Source organism: Labrus bergylta, chromosome 1 (genome assembly GCF_963930695.1).
Source record: "Labrus bergylta chromosome 1, fLabBer1.1, whole genome shotgun sequence".
In the NCBI taxonomy this organism is placed as follows: Eukaryota; Metazoa; Chordata; class Actinopteri; order Labriformes; family Labridae; genus Labrus; species Labrus bergylta.
The window spans coordinates 12,051,727-12,067,031 of record NC_089195.1 but is presented as its reverse complement, the minus strand read 5'-3'; the positions used below and the strand labels follow the sequence as shown (position 1 = coordinate 12,067,031).

The following is a 15,305-nucleotide window of genomic DNA, read 5'->3' as shown; positions in this document are numbered from 1 at the left end:
GTTTGTAGCATTCTTAACGATGTGCAAACTCTAAATCATCCATTTCTGTTTTCTAACTTATTGATCAAATTTGGTCATTCATGCCTTTGTTGGACACGCCCCTCACCTCTCATGTCAGAGCTCATTGGTCTAACCAAGCCAATCTTTACAGGTGCCTCATTGGTTGATAAATATATGTGGTTGCATGTGGTTGGTTTTATGCTGCATTCATGTGGTGTCGGAAACGTCGGAAAAACAAGTTTCCGAGTTGTAAAAAGCACATAAATACCTGCTCAAGTCAGAAACAATGACCCGGAAACTCGGAAAATAAATAAGTGCCCGACTCCACGTCAGAATTGTCATCACCTGGGGGGAAAAATACATTCACACATCTTCTTCGTAGCATCAACGTTTGTAGAACGACTTCCCAACTTGGAAACTTGGAGCACCCGAGCAGCACCTGAAGGCAGCAATACACCTACCCTGTTTAAATGATGTTTGCAGTGTGCTTCTTAATGACCCTGATGAAGGCCACAAGCCGAGACGCGTCGGTCTAATCAATTGAATAAAGTTGATCTTCATACTTAAAGTGCTGCTGCAGCTTTTTGACCTCTTCAAGGTTTCACTCTCTGAGCATCCAGCTGACAGGTAGGTCAGAAGGAGAGAAATGCAGCCAGGAGGTTTAATTAAAACATTTAGTATGTATTTCATGAAGTGTTAAATCAAATGGATCCCTTGTTATCCATCCATCACAGTAAAGTCTTGTCCAGTCTGTGAAGGTTTCACTGCACTCAGCTCAGTCCAGCCCCGTTCAGTTCAATTCCATCGAGTAGAGTCCCGCCTGGGGGCATCCAAACTCTGCACAATCTAGCCTACTTCAGCCCACTACAGTCCGCCCCGGCTGCCTGGCCGACTTTACCCCACAGTGATCTGGCAGTTCATGCAGTCATGTTACAGTAACCTGCTCGACAAAAACAAGCACTCAATCACACTCGGCTTACATCAGCACACCTCAGGCCTCGTCTGTCTCTTCCTTCCTGGAGCCCTGCTCTCTAGTGATAAGGAGGTTAAAGGGCGCCATGTGTGTGCGTGCCTGACAAGGGGACCATAGATCACAATGAGTATCCATAGCTCTTCCTTTTTCTGCTGAGGAGGCGCAAACATGTCCGTCCATCATGCCCTTTGTAGAACCACATTGATCCCTGACACGGTTTGGAGCGGTATTAACAAATGATGGCGTCAGACTGGTGGAGGAGATGTGGTACTGTGTGCTGGAGATATTGTGACTCAAATGAGCACATCCACCAAATGACCAAAAAGCTGTTTAACCGATAATAAAGCATCATGTTCACAAGCCGAGAGGAAATAGGATGCTATTGATCTCCAATGGAGGGTTAGATTTCCAATGGTCAAAGGATCCAGGTCTCATTCTACAGGGGGAGGAGCCTGTGACAGAGTGGCCTATATATAACTCAGAGCAGGGAGTCAATAGCTAGAGGAACAAATGATACTGCAGCTGAAGGCGATCCATGTTTGTAATTCCTCTGTGTAGTCGCTGCATCTGTCACACTGATCTCTTAATGCAAGAGTAAAGAGCCTCGCTGGCCTGCCCTCACACTGCTCCTGCCCTGCCTGGGCCTGAGCACGGTTATCTCCTGTACATACATCATCATACGAGAAGTGCTGCCGGAGCCTCAGGAGGTGGTGGAGACCAAAATCAGAGCCAGAAGAGAAGTCCAAAAAAAGTTGTAATCACATTCAGCAGCAGGCTACACTGAAAACTAATTTTCAGCGGTTTAAATTTTAGTCCCAGGTCCTACAGCTAGTTCCTGCTAACCTTCAATGTCTGAAAAATAAATAATCTAAAGCCAGTCTGAGATATGAAGTGCTCTATGACCTTTATTGACCTCTTTCTGCAAGAACTGATGTGCCGGCGTGTTTGAAGTCCCACTGGCTTGTAAGGAACAGGACTAATGAAGTCAGGTGGATCGCAGTAGAGATGTGTTAGCAAACTAATTAAAGCTCCGGCATGGTGAGCTAATCACAATGCAATCCTCTGTAATTATGCTGCTGCTGTTGCTGCTCCCGGCGCCGCCCTGCATCACTGAGCAGCAGGTGAAGAGTGCAAGTCAGTTTGTGTTTGATGTGCGGGTGAGCAAGGAGCGATTGTCTCAGGGTGTCAGTGCTTGTGTTGTACGTATTGCATCATATCTTATTTTGAGCTAACACGTGGTGATGTACAGGAAGTGCATTTAAACTAGATCAATGACGCACTTATTAAATAGTCTTCTGACACTATGTGTCTCTAGTCTGTCTGCAAACCCCCCAATGATGAGAAAAGTCCATCCTCTCCGTCTTCTGCCTGCTCCACTTTTCAGAATATTTGTGCAAGGCTACAGCTCCACTTCCTGCACCTCTCTTTCCTGCCCCCTGCACTTGTAAGGCGACTTCAGAGTCCGGGGCAGAGCAGAGATCCAAGGCAGCTGCATCTCCCATTGGCCTGCGTCAGAAACCAACGGCATCCTTCCAGACTGCTGCTGCAGCTAGCCGTTCGTCTGTACATGCCCCCTCCCCTAATCTCAACAACCCGGTGAAGACCCTCATCATCGGAGATTCAATAATTAGAAATGTGAAAATCCGTAGCGCCAGCGTTTTTTAAGGGTCCGAGACTTAATACATTCCAACCCAGGAGCACAAACCATCATTGTTCATGTTGGCACTAATGACATTCCCAAACAGCAGTCTGAATTGCTAAAAGCTGACTTCAATAAACTTCTAGTCACTCTCACATCCCTGAACATCCATATATCTGGCCCAATTCCCACTTATGGCCGCGGGGTGGGGCGTTTCAGTCGGCTACTAAGTCTGAACTCATGGCTTTCCTCTACCTGTATCACCCACAGTGTCAATTTTATTGATCATTTTAATGTGTTTTGGGAACGTAGGGGTCTCTTCGGTCCAGATGGCCTACACCTGAACCGAGCTGGAGCTCGGGTCCTTTCAAACAATTTAACGTTTGAAACCCTACCTCCTCCACCCCTGCACAGGAACTCTGAATGCCACACTACGACGTGCACGACCGGAAAAGACCGGCCCGTAAGACCGTGACATTCTCTGGGTCCCTGTCCCCTTCTGCGGAGCTCCATGTCGAAAATTCATTCAACTACAGGACTTGGACCTTTCGAGGCTTCTAGCACTTTCCATATTCCAGTAAAAATGTCTTTCCGATATCACCGAGGCTCAAAATCCTGATCTGCCACTGAACGTCGCAGCCTTGTAATCTCTAGTAACCTCCGCTCTCTGCCATGGACGCCACTAGCGCACGTCAGTAATGCGGCCCCAATTAAACTGGCTCTGATAAATGCCAGATCAGTGCTAAATAAGACTTTTATTCTTAACAACTTTTTCACATCCCAGGGCCTAGATTTCCTTCTGGTGACTGAAACTTGGCTGAACTCTAATGATGTAAGTCCACTTATTGAACTTTCTCCAAATTAATGTTCCTTCTTTAAAACGGCACGACCCTCCGGACGGGGTGGGAGTCTGGCAGCGGTTTTTAAAAACAAGTTTGATTGTTATTGCCTTGCTCTGGGTTCCTTTTCCAGTTTTGAAGCTCAGTTCACTAAAGTGTGTACAGCAAACCCTCTTCTTATCATCATAATATATCGTCCTCCAAAATCAGATAAACATTTTATCAGTTTGCAGACCTCTTATCGCAAATTGTGCCATCATTTGAAATAATTTTCACTGACATTCGACACAATTTTAATTAATCGCCTGCATCATTGGGTTGGTGTTGGGGGCACAGCCCTGACATGGTTTACATCATACCTGAACAACAGAACCTTCTCTGTAAACCTAACCAACGCCACATCCTCCCAATCTAGTCTGAGCTGTGGGATACCACAGGGATCCATCCTAGGCCCTCTACTATTTTCACTATACATGCTCCCATTGGGTCAAATTATCCAGAAGCACAACCTCTCATACTACTTCAACGCAGATGACACTCACCTTTATCTACCGGTCAAACCAAACAATCTCGCAGAACTCACCTCTCTTACACAATGCCTTGAAGCCATAAAACACTGGATGGCCCATAACTTCCTACAATTAAATGAGTCAAAAACCAAAGCTGTTCTTTTTGGCCCCCCCGACATCATCAGACAGGTCTCCAACACCTTAGGTCACTTAAGCAGCCACATTAGGCTGGCTTTATCTTCGACTCAGGCTTTACATTTGATCGGCAGGTAAATACAGTTGTCAGATCCAGTTTCTTTCAGCTCCGTACAATTTCCAAGCTAAAACCTATCCTCTCATTCAGTGACTTACACACAGTAACCTATGCGCTCATTTCATCCCGGCTTGACTACTGCAATTCTTTATATACTGGGATAAGCCAGTCGTCCCTGTCCCATCTGCAGCTGTTCCAAAATGCTGCAGCAAGGCTGCTGACTGGAACCAAGAAGAGGGATATCAGTCCTGTCCTAGCGTCCCTTCATTGGCTCCTAATACGATTCAGAATCAATTTTAAGATTGTGTTGTTTGTTTTTAAAACCCTGATTGCCTGGCCCCTCTTTATATTACCGACCTCCTCAGGCCAAGCTAAAGTTACTGAAGTAATTTTACATTATTGTATTAAGTTACTGTGTAATTTTACATTATCGTATTTTTATTTTTTATTTAAATGATGTAAATATGTTTGATCTGTTTTTAACTTCTATTTTTATTTTTAATAAGTATATTCCCATCCCCTGTTTTCTGGAGCTGCTGTAATGCACAAATTTCTCCCACGGGGGATCAATAAAGTTTATCTTTATCTTTATCTTTATCTTTAAAGGGAAATCGGGCCTTTTCAGTAAAAGCCCCTAAACTATGGAACAGCCTCCCTCATTCCATCAGGTCTGCACCCTCTGTTGACTCTTTTTAAGTCCCGTCTCAAGACATACTTTTATATTTTAGCATTTGAGTCCTCTGGTCCTGAATAGACCGTTTCTTTCATGTTCCTTTGTTGCTTTCTTTATTTTGTTGCTTTCTTTACATATGTGTATATGTATACATATATATATTTCTCTCTTGTGGATGTTTTTTTCTTTCTTTTTTCTTTTTTAATGTATTGTACAGCACTTTGGTCAGCTGTAGCTGTTTTTAAATGTGCTTTATAAATAAATATGACTTGACTTGACAAAGGGCAGTAGCCCCTCCCCCAGGTGGATGACACTCCCACAGCTAGGTGTTTGTTCTGCCCTCTGAGTCTGCCTTCTCATCGTAAACAATAGGACATGGAGCAAGAAAGCCCGAGTACACCCAAGCCCTTCCAGAGAGGGGGCGTGGTCAGAAGCAGCTCATTTACATGTTTAAAGGTACAGACACAGAAACAGCCTGTTCTGAGCAGGGCTGAAATAGAGGGGTTTATAGACATGATCAAATACAGGATCAGAGTGGATTTAGAACAAGAAACTTCACACATGTTTTGAGGAGCTCTGAGACTTATTTACACTGAAGAAGAGGAGGAGGATATGTGACCTTAAATAAATATTATTCTAAAGGCTGATTGAGATGGGCACAAGAGTTTTTGTTTCTGTAACGTCTGCCGGATGGAAAGTTTTTTACAGGGAGCTTGCAGGAAGAGGTCCTCGTAAATCCTTGGCTTTTTGCGTTCACACATGCAGCTCATCCCCAAAGTGTCAGAATGTTTTTGTGAAAACACAGATATGAACCCTTTAATGACAATAAGAGGCGATTAAATCACAGTCTGTCATAAAGTCAAGACCCCACCTTTAATCCTTTCTCCACTCATTGAGCTCTCTCTTCCACAGACGGCGTTTTGGACGAACAAAATGTAGCGGCAGCTTGTTGTGAGACCGCGACTGTGGGTGGGTGGTCTCATGGGGTGTGCATTTGGGCTCAGACCTAACTGACCCCTTATGTTGTTTATCAGGCCTTAATTCATCCCACTGGCATCTGGGCATCACTGCAGTTTTTGAGTGGTGGGGTGTCTGGTCGGGTATGTTTGGGTGGGGTATGCCTGTGTGTGTGTGTGTGTGTGTGTGTGTGTGTGTGTGTGTGTGTGGAGGGAAGTGGGGGTTGCCCCGAAAAAGAAAAAAAAAAGGCCTATCATGGTTTCCACACTCCCCTAGTGGAGCATCCATCTGGACGCATGTAGGCTCATTGTTTTGACACTCACAGCGTGGTGCTGTCTGGAGAGGAGAGGGGAGCCGAGCGGAACACACACACACACACACACACAAACACACACACACACTCACACACACACACACACACACACACACACACACACACACACACTCACACACACACACCCCTCCTCACCTCCTTAACTATGCTGAACATGATGCAACGGGACGGATCTGTGCGTAATTTGAGTAATTTATGTGTTAAAGTTATAAAAACAAAACAGAAAACACACTCAGGGCAGAAAAGTGACGACGGACACAGAATCAGAATCATCTTTATTGTGTCCACACAAGGAACATGACTCCAGTACACTTCTCTCTCTATGTGCAAGCATTTAACTTAAAGACAGTGTCAGTATCCTTCAACGTAAAATACAGACTTCTCCGAAAGTGAAGCTGCTTCATTGTCCCTTCTGGGCCTCCATACATGTGTGGTGGTGACTGTGTCTGCAGAGACTCTGTCCTCTGACTGGATTTTATTGTTCTGCTTTGTTCTGGTTGACTCGGGACGTTTCTGGGTGGAGCTGGTGTGTTTCCTCCAGCCAATGACAGCGCAGCAGGTGAGTTTAGGAGTGGAAACAATTCAGTGATTGGACGTGATTCAAACCGGTGAATATGACGGACGTGGACGTAGGAGCAAAGAAGAGAAAGTAAAGTCTCTATATTCTAATAATCAGGAAAAATAAAGATCACTAGCATTAGCATGCTGACAACAATGCAGCGCGAGTTGTTTTGGTTTCATGCTGGTGCTCAAGGGCGACATCTGCTGGATCAAAAAATCACACATTCTTCCTTTAAAGGAAGCAGGGTGAGATATTTTGTTAAAAGCATCACTCACACATTTACAGAAATAACAAGTACTGCTTCGTCCACAAGGGGGCGTCAAAAACGACACAAATGAAAAGTTCCTCACCGGAGCTTTAGCTCTCAAATCTGGAAATGAAGTCCCGAACGAATGACTCATAAATACAAATTAACTTCATCAGAGACGAACCTTTATCGATCCCCGACATCGCCCCCCCTCGTGGATCAACCTCATCGTCATAATTCATTTCAACACTCAGTCAAATCTTTCATCTGTCATCCATCACCGAACAGAACAAAATGAACCGAGACTCGTCATCGAGCGTACAATATTTTATTGTCTACATCAACAAACGTTGACAGATAAAGTGCTGCATATTGAGAGGACGGGATTACAGAGCAGGAAACACGACACGTGGAAGCTGAAAGTAGCAGTACGTTAAGACGAGGGGAGGTCAAAGCAGTCGCTCTGTTTTCACTCACTCGCTCCTCAATGAGTCTTGAGTCCTGTTTATTATCAGGATCTGGACCTGGTGCAAAGAGTCCCAGTAGGTCATGATTGGACAGCGGTGGTAGACGCTGAGTAGTTTTTTTTTTATCGCTGATAGAAACTCCTGGAGTTCGATGACGCCATAGCGAGGAAAGGCATGGTCAGTTTATTTTTAAAGATCTAATCTAAAGTACAAAGAGACGTCATCAGAAGCGATTGACTGCCCTCGTCCTGCATTGTAAACATAAACCGTCTTTAGGGGTCAGATTCTAAATACTCAAACATCTGACCGTACGGCTCCACTGGCTCCGACCACGGGGAGCGTCTCAACGAAGAGGCAGTCACGCAGTGCATGTTGGGATCATTACAGCGACTTTCAAGAGGTTTGACTTACGCTAATGCACGTTTATCCAATCAGGTGCATTCACTGAGGCTAAGTTACCTTTGTGTAACCTACAGCGAAAAAGAGGGAAAAACAAAATGTGGGTGCAGCGGTCCAGGAGAAAATCACAACAAGCCCACTGTTCAGAGGCGTTACGCCCATCAAGCGGCGAGTTGAGTGCTCCGGCATGATCCCTAGCGTCCTCGCCTGAAACAGTGGAGCCGTACAGTTACAGAGTGTCAGCAACGAATCAGCTTGACCTTTGACCTGTGTCAACACCGGAGAAAAACTTTATTCAGCTCACAGCGAGCCGTTTGTTAACAGCTCGTCAACACAAAGGACCACACTTCAGTTTGTCCGCTTTCAAAATAAAAGCACCACATTTCAGTTTGTCCACCTTCAAAATAAAAGCACCACACTTCAGTTTGTTTGTCCACCTTCAAAATAAAAGCACCACACTTCAGTTTGTCCACCTTCAAAATAAAAGCATCACACTTCAGTTTGCCCATCTACAAAATAAAAGCACCACATGTTATAATGTTTACAAGGGGAAACTAAAATTCACAGAGCAGAGGAGTAAATATTTAACGGATGCCGTGTGGACAGCGAGTGTCAGATCATGCGCTATATGCGATATCCAACGCTCGCATGCTGTTAGGACACGATGTTAGCGGGAAGTTAGCACACTCATGATATCGTTTTTGCATATTTCATTTTGCATCTGAGGGTATAAATGCAGTCAAGGCACATTGGCTGCTCACATGCACACAAAGTCCCCGCTGTGCATGCGACACGGACACCGCCGCGTCGTATGTCGAGCTGTGACTGGTTTGTAGCATCACTTAAAGGAAAAATTGTTTGCTCCACTAATTCAACTCGTTCCATTGACGGCTACACACCTGGGTGTGCTACCACGCAGCTCTGTGCCATTTAGGAAGCGTTACATGTTATTTGTCCTCTGAAACGTAAATGTTTTAATTATAAAAACATGCAGCGGGCGTTAGCTGAAAGGCGAGACACGCACCCCCCCTGACATCTTTAATAATAGAGCACCATGACTTCCTCGCTGTGCGTTGCATACAGAGCATGAAGAGTTAAAAATAACATTCTTAAATACTGGGAGCGTTATTATTCCATAGAGGATACGGACAGAACACCACGTCTCAACTGAAACTCACCTGTTGACAAACAACTAAAACATTCTCCTGCACTCTTTTTACTTTGTTTCCATGGTTATCACAGGTACTTCCTCTATGTACCTCGGGCAGTTGTATGTACTTTTATTTATTTGTGTTTTTTTTTTTCATGCAGCGAGTTAAGAATAAAATTAAATGGTTTCGATTAACTTCCAGTCCCGGTGATGTTGCATAGCTCTCAGTGACAACCTCTTGTCCAATCAGAATCCTCGGTCAGAACTAATTGCTTAAATTAACTTAAAGGGAAACACAATGACGTACAGTCTTTAGAATCTCAAAACAGAGCCGGGCAAACACGTTTTTTTATGTAAAGCATCTCTCTATCTTCATAGAATGGCGTTTAGCCCCGCCCCTCTTCCTTACAATGTCATCATGTCGTTATGATTGGTCGAGCACCCCGGGGAAGTCTGTCATGTCTGTTGGTCAAGTCACCAGGTTTGTTATCTCCTAATCTGACATCTTTGATCTGAGCATCAGTACCCTACAAAACTCACACTTTAACTCGTCGTGTACATTGTGAGCTGTGGTTGTGCGTCAGTGTGAGCTGACCTTCTGCCACGTCTTTCCCACATGCATACAGGGAATGCCGGGCCCTACTGAAGAGTACATCCGTGGTCATGTGTAGCTCCAGCATGCAGATACAGCGTCTGTGTTTCTCTCTGATTTCCATGCCTTTTTTACGGGCCGTAGTGTCGTGAAGAAACACGTCTTGAGTCATTGTGCTCGCTCTCAACCTGTCAGCAGCTGTCTCCTTCAAAATAAAATACAGACTTTTCCGAAAGTAAAGCTGCTCATCGTCCCTTCTGTGCCTCCATACATGTGTGGTGGTGACTGTGTCTGCAGAGACTCTGTCCTCTGACTGGATTTTACTGTTCTGCTTTGTTCTGGTTGACTCTGGACGTTTCTGGGCGGAGCTGGTGTGTTTCCTCCAGCCAATGACAGCGCAGCAGGTGAGTTTAGGAGTGGAAGAGAAATTACTATCAGAGTGAGGAGAAAGGCCAAGTGGATAAAGCTCGTTTTAAAACAAGTGTGAACCTTGTGTTGTCTTTTACCCGTGGACGTGGAGTTGGTCTGCTTCCTGTTGGACAGGCAGGTGACAAACACCAGCGGTTAGCTTCTGTTGGCGTGCGTTAGATTGCAGTGTAGCTACAAGCAGTAAACGTACACACTACATCCTGCAGGGGGCGGGGCTTCTGGGGGCGATGAGCCCAGGAGGAGGAGCCACGTTTGAATGTTTACAAACATTTCTAGGGACTCCTCCTTTAAGATCACAGAATGACCTTCATTACATGACACCCTGATTGAACTTTTCACACATTCATCTTCATCTTTAAGCATCCTGAATAAAGTTTTAAAAAGGCACCGTTTCATATTTCTCAAAGACACTGAAGGAAAGCGTTCGAGCAGAGGTCCATCTGTACTAAAATACTCTTCATTTAATAAACTCTTCATATGTACACGTCATTCTGCAGCGTTCACTTGATGATGATGGCGTAAATTAAGTGTGTATGGATTATGTGGAACTTAAAAAAAACAGCTGGAAGAATGAGGTGAGACGGGACGCACAAACATGAAAGATGAGCTTCTGTTTCTTAAAATACAGATTTTATTTGTGAATGTACACTGATTAGCGATACATCTAAAAGCAACTCCATTAGAGAACCATTTATAGGATTTCACAGGTCACAAAGAAGCTCGGCTCATAATCTGGCATGCCAAAGCCAAACTCGTTTTTTTTTTTTTTTTTTTAAACAGAAGAAGAAAAATAATCGATGGATAAGAGAGAGGCATTAGTAAAATCAAGGTGCAAAACAGAAGAGGAGAAAATCAAAAGGACATTCAGTTCGTGTGGAGCGACGAGCGCTTGCCAAAAGGTCGATAAAAAAAAAAGCCTTGCACTCTCTGCAAACTACAGCCGACTGCATACACATGGAGGATGAATAAAACGATTCCAGGCGGAGAGATGGTACCAAAGAAATATCTGAGTGAGAAAAACATGGTGTGTTAGTGTCAGTGTCACCCCCCCTCCCCCCTCTAGACTCACACATGTGCACTCCCATTTCAAACTCACACCTCCCTTCTCTACGTCTCTGTCATGTGACCTCAGCTCATCGCCCAGAGCTAAAAAGCTATCGTTTAACACGGCTAAACATACCCCCCCCCCCCACTCCCCTCACCCTCCTCCATCCCCCCTAAATCCAATACTTCACATTGCTCGCTGGGATATTGGTACATCTGTTTAAACTGCAGGGGGGAGGATATGTGTCGACCCATCACACTTTGGCTTTACAGAGTTCAGCTGGGGGTCATCTGACGGCTACAACATCATCATGTTCGCCAGAGAAACGGCGTCGGGAACTTTAGAAGCTGAAATGATGACCGAGCGATCAAATAAAAACATAATGTCCGTGTTTCCTCCGTTTATCGCTTCAGCTCCAGGAGGAAATCGAAGCGAGGGGGGGGGGGGTTGATCAGAGGTCTTGTTCGGGTTGGTGAGAATCACTAACTCTTGTCTGATCAGGAATAAAACTACAATATGGCTTTAAAAACACACACACACACACACACAAACACAAACACACCAAACAGAAGATGTCACCTCTCCAAACTCCACTACCCATGATTCCTATTTCAGCGGAGAGTTTGATACACTTCCTGTTTGTATGTGTCAGTTTGATACACTTCCTGTTTGTATGTTTGTCTTCTTCCTGTCCAGTTGAGAAGCAGAGATCATTCATCACGTTTGACACCACAGAAAGACGATTCCTTAGTTTTTTTCTTTTCTCCTTCGTTCGACTCACTTTCTGGGTCCTGACCTTTTTTCTCTCTCCCACACCGTGCACACCTTTGCTCGCCTACTTGCACAACTTATTACCGAAACACTTCACAAAATCTCCTTCAGCGGTGAAACCACCTGCAGCTAAGATGTGTTCTCTAACCACCAGAAAAGTGCAGCACAATCAAATAAAAATATATGGTTAGAAATCTATAGCCAACCTCTCCAGTTTGTTCATATATCTGAGTTATAAAGTAAATGTGCCCACTCTGAAGATTAAAATATCATTTGAGCAGTCAGGCATCGCTATGACATGCGTCACATCTGTAACCTCTGCGAAGCGTACAGACGAGTACAAAACAGAGTGGACTAAAAAGCAAATCTGTGTGCAATTAAAAAAAAAAAGATCTGAATTCATGAGATGACAAAGTCGAACAGCGACGCTGTGAGATTGTTTCTGCTTTTCCTTTTGGCAAAACCAAACAAACACATTGAGATGAGGAGGAACAAATGCTACATAAATATTCAGAGTGAGTCGGCGGCTCTCTGAGATCACTGAGACACGCCACACGCTCGTTCTCACTGCCTCGTCCGGTCTAGAGACCCTCTACCTCATCTGAAGACGAGGGTTGTGTCAGAGCGAGCGAGCGAGCGAGAGTGAGAGAGAGAGAGAGAGAGACAGAGAGAGATAAAGAGAGAGGGAGAGGGAGAGAGATAGAAAAAGAGAAAGAAAGAGAGGGAGAGAGAGAGAGAGAAACTCCTCTCACAGTAAATCTAAAACACACACCCAGAGGCGGTTTGTCTCAGATCAGTTTTCCAGTGACTTCAGATTTCATGTGGCGTCTCAGTTTCCTCCCAAGGTGACCAGAACGTAAAAAACAAAAAGCCTAAAAGATCGGGGGGGATGGGGGGGGTGTCGTTTCGTCGCAGTTCAATCATTTCTAATAACTGGGGGTGGTTTGAGGAGCCAGTTCTTCAGGATCTAAACGGCCTCAGGTGACCCCTTCACAGCCTCACCTGAATCACCTGACATCTGCTGCTACTTTCATTTCAGAACCGCCCCGCCCCCAAACGTCACACACCTTCTTCTCTTCTCTTTTTACAAACCTGTTTTTTTTTTTTAAATGTCGTACGTTCTTCTGCCCTCTGCACAGAAATCTTTTTTGTTAAAAAAAAAACAAATAAAATTACAAACAAAAAAACATAAAATGACGTAAAAACGTAGACAAAAGAAACACCGACATGAAACAGAAAAGGTGGCTGCTGCCCCTCCTCCTCATCCTCCTGCCCGCCGCTCGGCTCGGCTCTCAAGCCTCCGTCTTCTCTTTCTTTTTGTTCTTCTTCAGGAAGGACGGGGTGCGGAACTTCTTCTTCTTCTTGGTGTTGGGCGACTTGGAGGGCGAGCTCTCGGGGGACAGTGCCTCCTCGATCTTCTCCCCGGTGCGCACCGTGATCTCCACGCTCTCCACGCTGGTGGTCAGATGGCTGATGCGCTTAGACAGCTCCTCGTCCACGTCGCCGTTGTTGTCTTTGCCGTTCATCAGGCCCGTGTGGTTGTCTGAGGGTGAGCAAGAAGAAAGAGATGAGGACTCTGTAAAACACTTAACGATTACAGTATTACTAATCTGTCATGATTAATTACATTCTCTTAAAGGAGCAGTATGTAAATCTGACCCCTAGTGTTTAAAATGGGTACTGCAGTCTAAATTCTAAACATTGTAGAGAGCTGTCTCTCCCCCCTTCCTCTCTAGAGTCGATGCTCACACAGGTTGCCATGTGGTGGACACTGAAGCTTCAGTGTTTAGCCAGCTCTGCATCGGTCTGTAAACCTTTCTGCGTTCTAACCTCTCTCCATTTTTCAAAAGCATCTCCAATATTGATCCTAGTTTGAGCACGTTTCTGCTCGTGGAGCTTATTAGAAACATGCAGAGGCTTTTTAGGTCGGGTACAATCACTTCTATCTGAACCAGTTCTCTTGCCCGCTTCCATCACTGCAACACCTGTTGGTTTGACCTGATAACTGCTCTCATATCTGGCAAACCCGAGGGGCGTCTAAAACGGCTGTGTGGGGGTGGGGTGCCTTAAAATCTTAGACAGACATGTGACAAACACTGGCCGGTTAGCTTGTGCTACCCTACGTTAGCTTGCAGTGTAGGTACTGGAGGAGGGGCCCAGTTTGTTTTGTTTACAAACATTTCTACTGACTCCTCCTTTAATCAGATATCAGGATGGATCCTTAAAGGGGTCATATTATGCTTTTTCTGGTTTTATATGCTCTTTAGTGTGTTTTCCAAGTGTCCCAATCTATGTGCAAAAATTCAAAGTCCGCAGAAACGCAGCTTCTCCTACGTCCTCCGTAGCACACGTAGCTGCAGCATTAGCTGCATGTAACGCTCCCCCTCGAAATTTTTTTGCCAGTGTGATATCACTGATCTAAGCCCATTGACTCGTTGTGGCGAGCCCTGCAGCTCATGTTGCACGCCCGTTAACTTCTGTAGCACGCCCACGATATGCCGTAGCCTGCGGTAGCACAGTAGTGCTAAGGTGCTAATGTTTGTGCTCTCCTCGGAGCCAGTGGCTGCATTCCCAATATGGTAAAAGGGGCGTAACATTTCTGAGAACCGTGCTGAGCGACTGACCAATTACGGCAGAGCCGGCAGGCCGACCAATCAGATCAGACTTGGCACACGTGGGGACTCTGAACGTGGGCACTTCAGAGCCTTAGAGAGTCAGAAGCAAGTCGGTGAATGGAGCGGTAGTACATGAAAACAGACACTTTTAGCTATTGTGAACATACTTTAGTAGGTACATAGATTAAATATACGAACCCCAAAAAGGGCATAATATGACCTCTTTAAATGATCGTCTTACAGTATTTATCATTTATTGCAGAGCGACTGGATCACTACGTTACTCTGGGCCATGTATCATAAGTTCTCCTGTGATTCCCGCAAAGGCTGTCATCATTTTCTCACTGAATATTTGAAAACAGCAGACATCCCGTGATAAAGAACACGTTGGGCTAAAACGACCTCAACAGCAGGAAATTATACAGCGTTCAAACAACATCTCTCAGCAATGAGACGCTGTGATGAAATCTGGACTATTTTGACTCTCCTCGTCTTTTTTTTACATTGATGTTCTGACCGCCCCCTCCTCGTGCGGTTACTGTGCGGCGCTCTATGTCCCCTTCCGGAGTGGACACGCTAACATCACTTGTGCTTCACTCCCAACAGACGCACAGGCTCTCCCTGTGCTCCACATATTTCATAACACCTCTGCGTAAAGCTGTAGTGACCTGATAGCCCAGAGACCGTGTCCTCCTTTCCCTTTAAAACATGAGGCTTTGAAGAGTCCAGTTCACCCGCTCCCTTAATGACCGCCACGTAACGGGTCTGCTGCCGCCCCACCCCTTGCTCTGGGCTCAGGATGCAGGGCAGCGGCGCCACGTTACTAAAACCTGACAACTTCTCTGCTTATT

At 45.1% G+C, this 15,305-nt stretch overlaps 1 protein-coding gene across 8 annotated transcripts in view; it reads right to left on the bottom strand.

Moving 5' to 3' along the window:
* Positions 1–10,631: 10,631 nt before the first annotated feature.
* Positions 10,632–15,305, bottom strand: part of add3a (adducin 3 (gamma) a) — a 98,958-nt gene continuing 94,284 nt past the window's right edge. For all 8 annotated transcript variants that reach the window (XM_065954122.1, XM_065954120.1, XM_065954135.1 and 5 more), the window contains one exon: positions 10,632–13,382. In XM_065954122.1, coding sequence (XP_065810194.1) covers positions 13,132–13,382 — 251 coding nt within the window. In that variant the 3' untranslated portion in view covers positions 10,632–13,131. The remainder of the gene's footprint in view (positions 13,383–15,305) is intronic.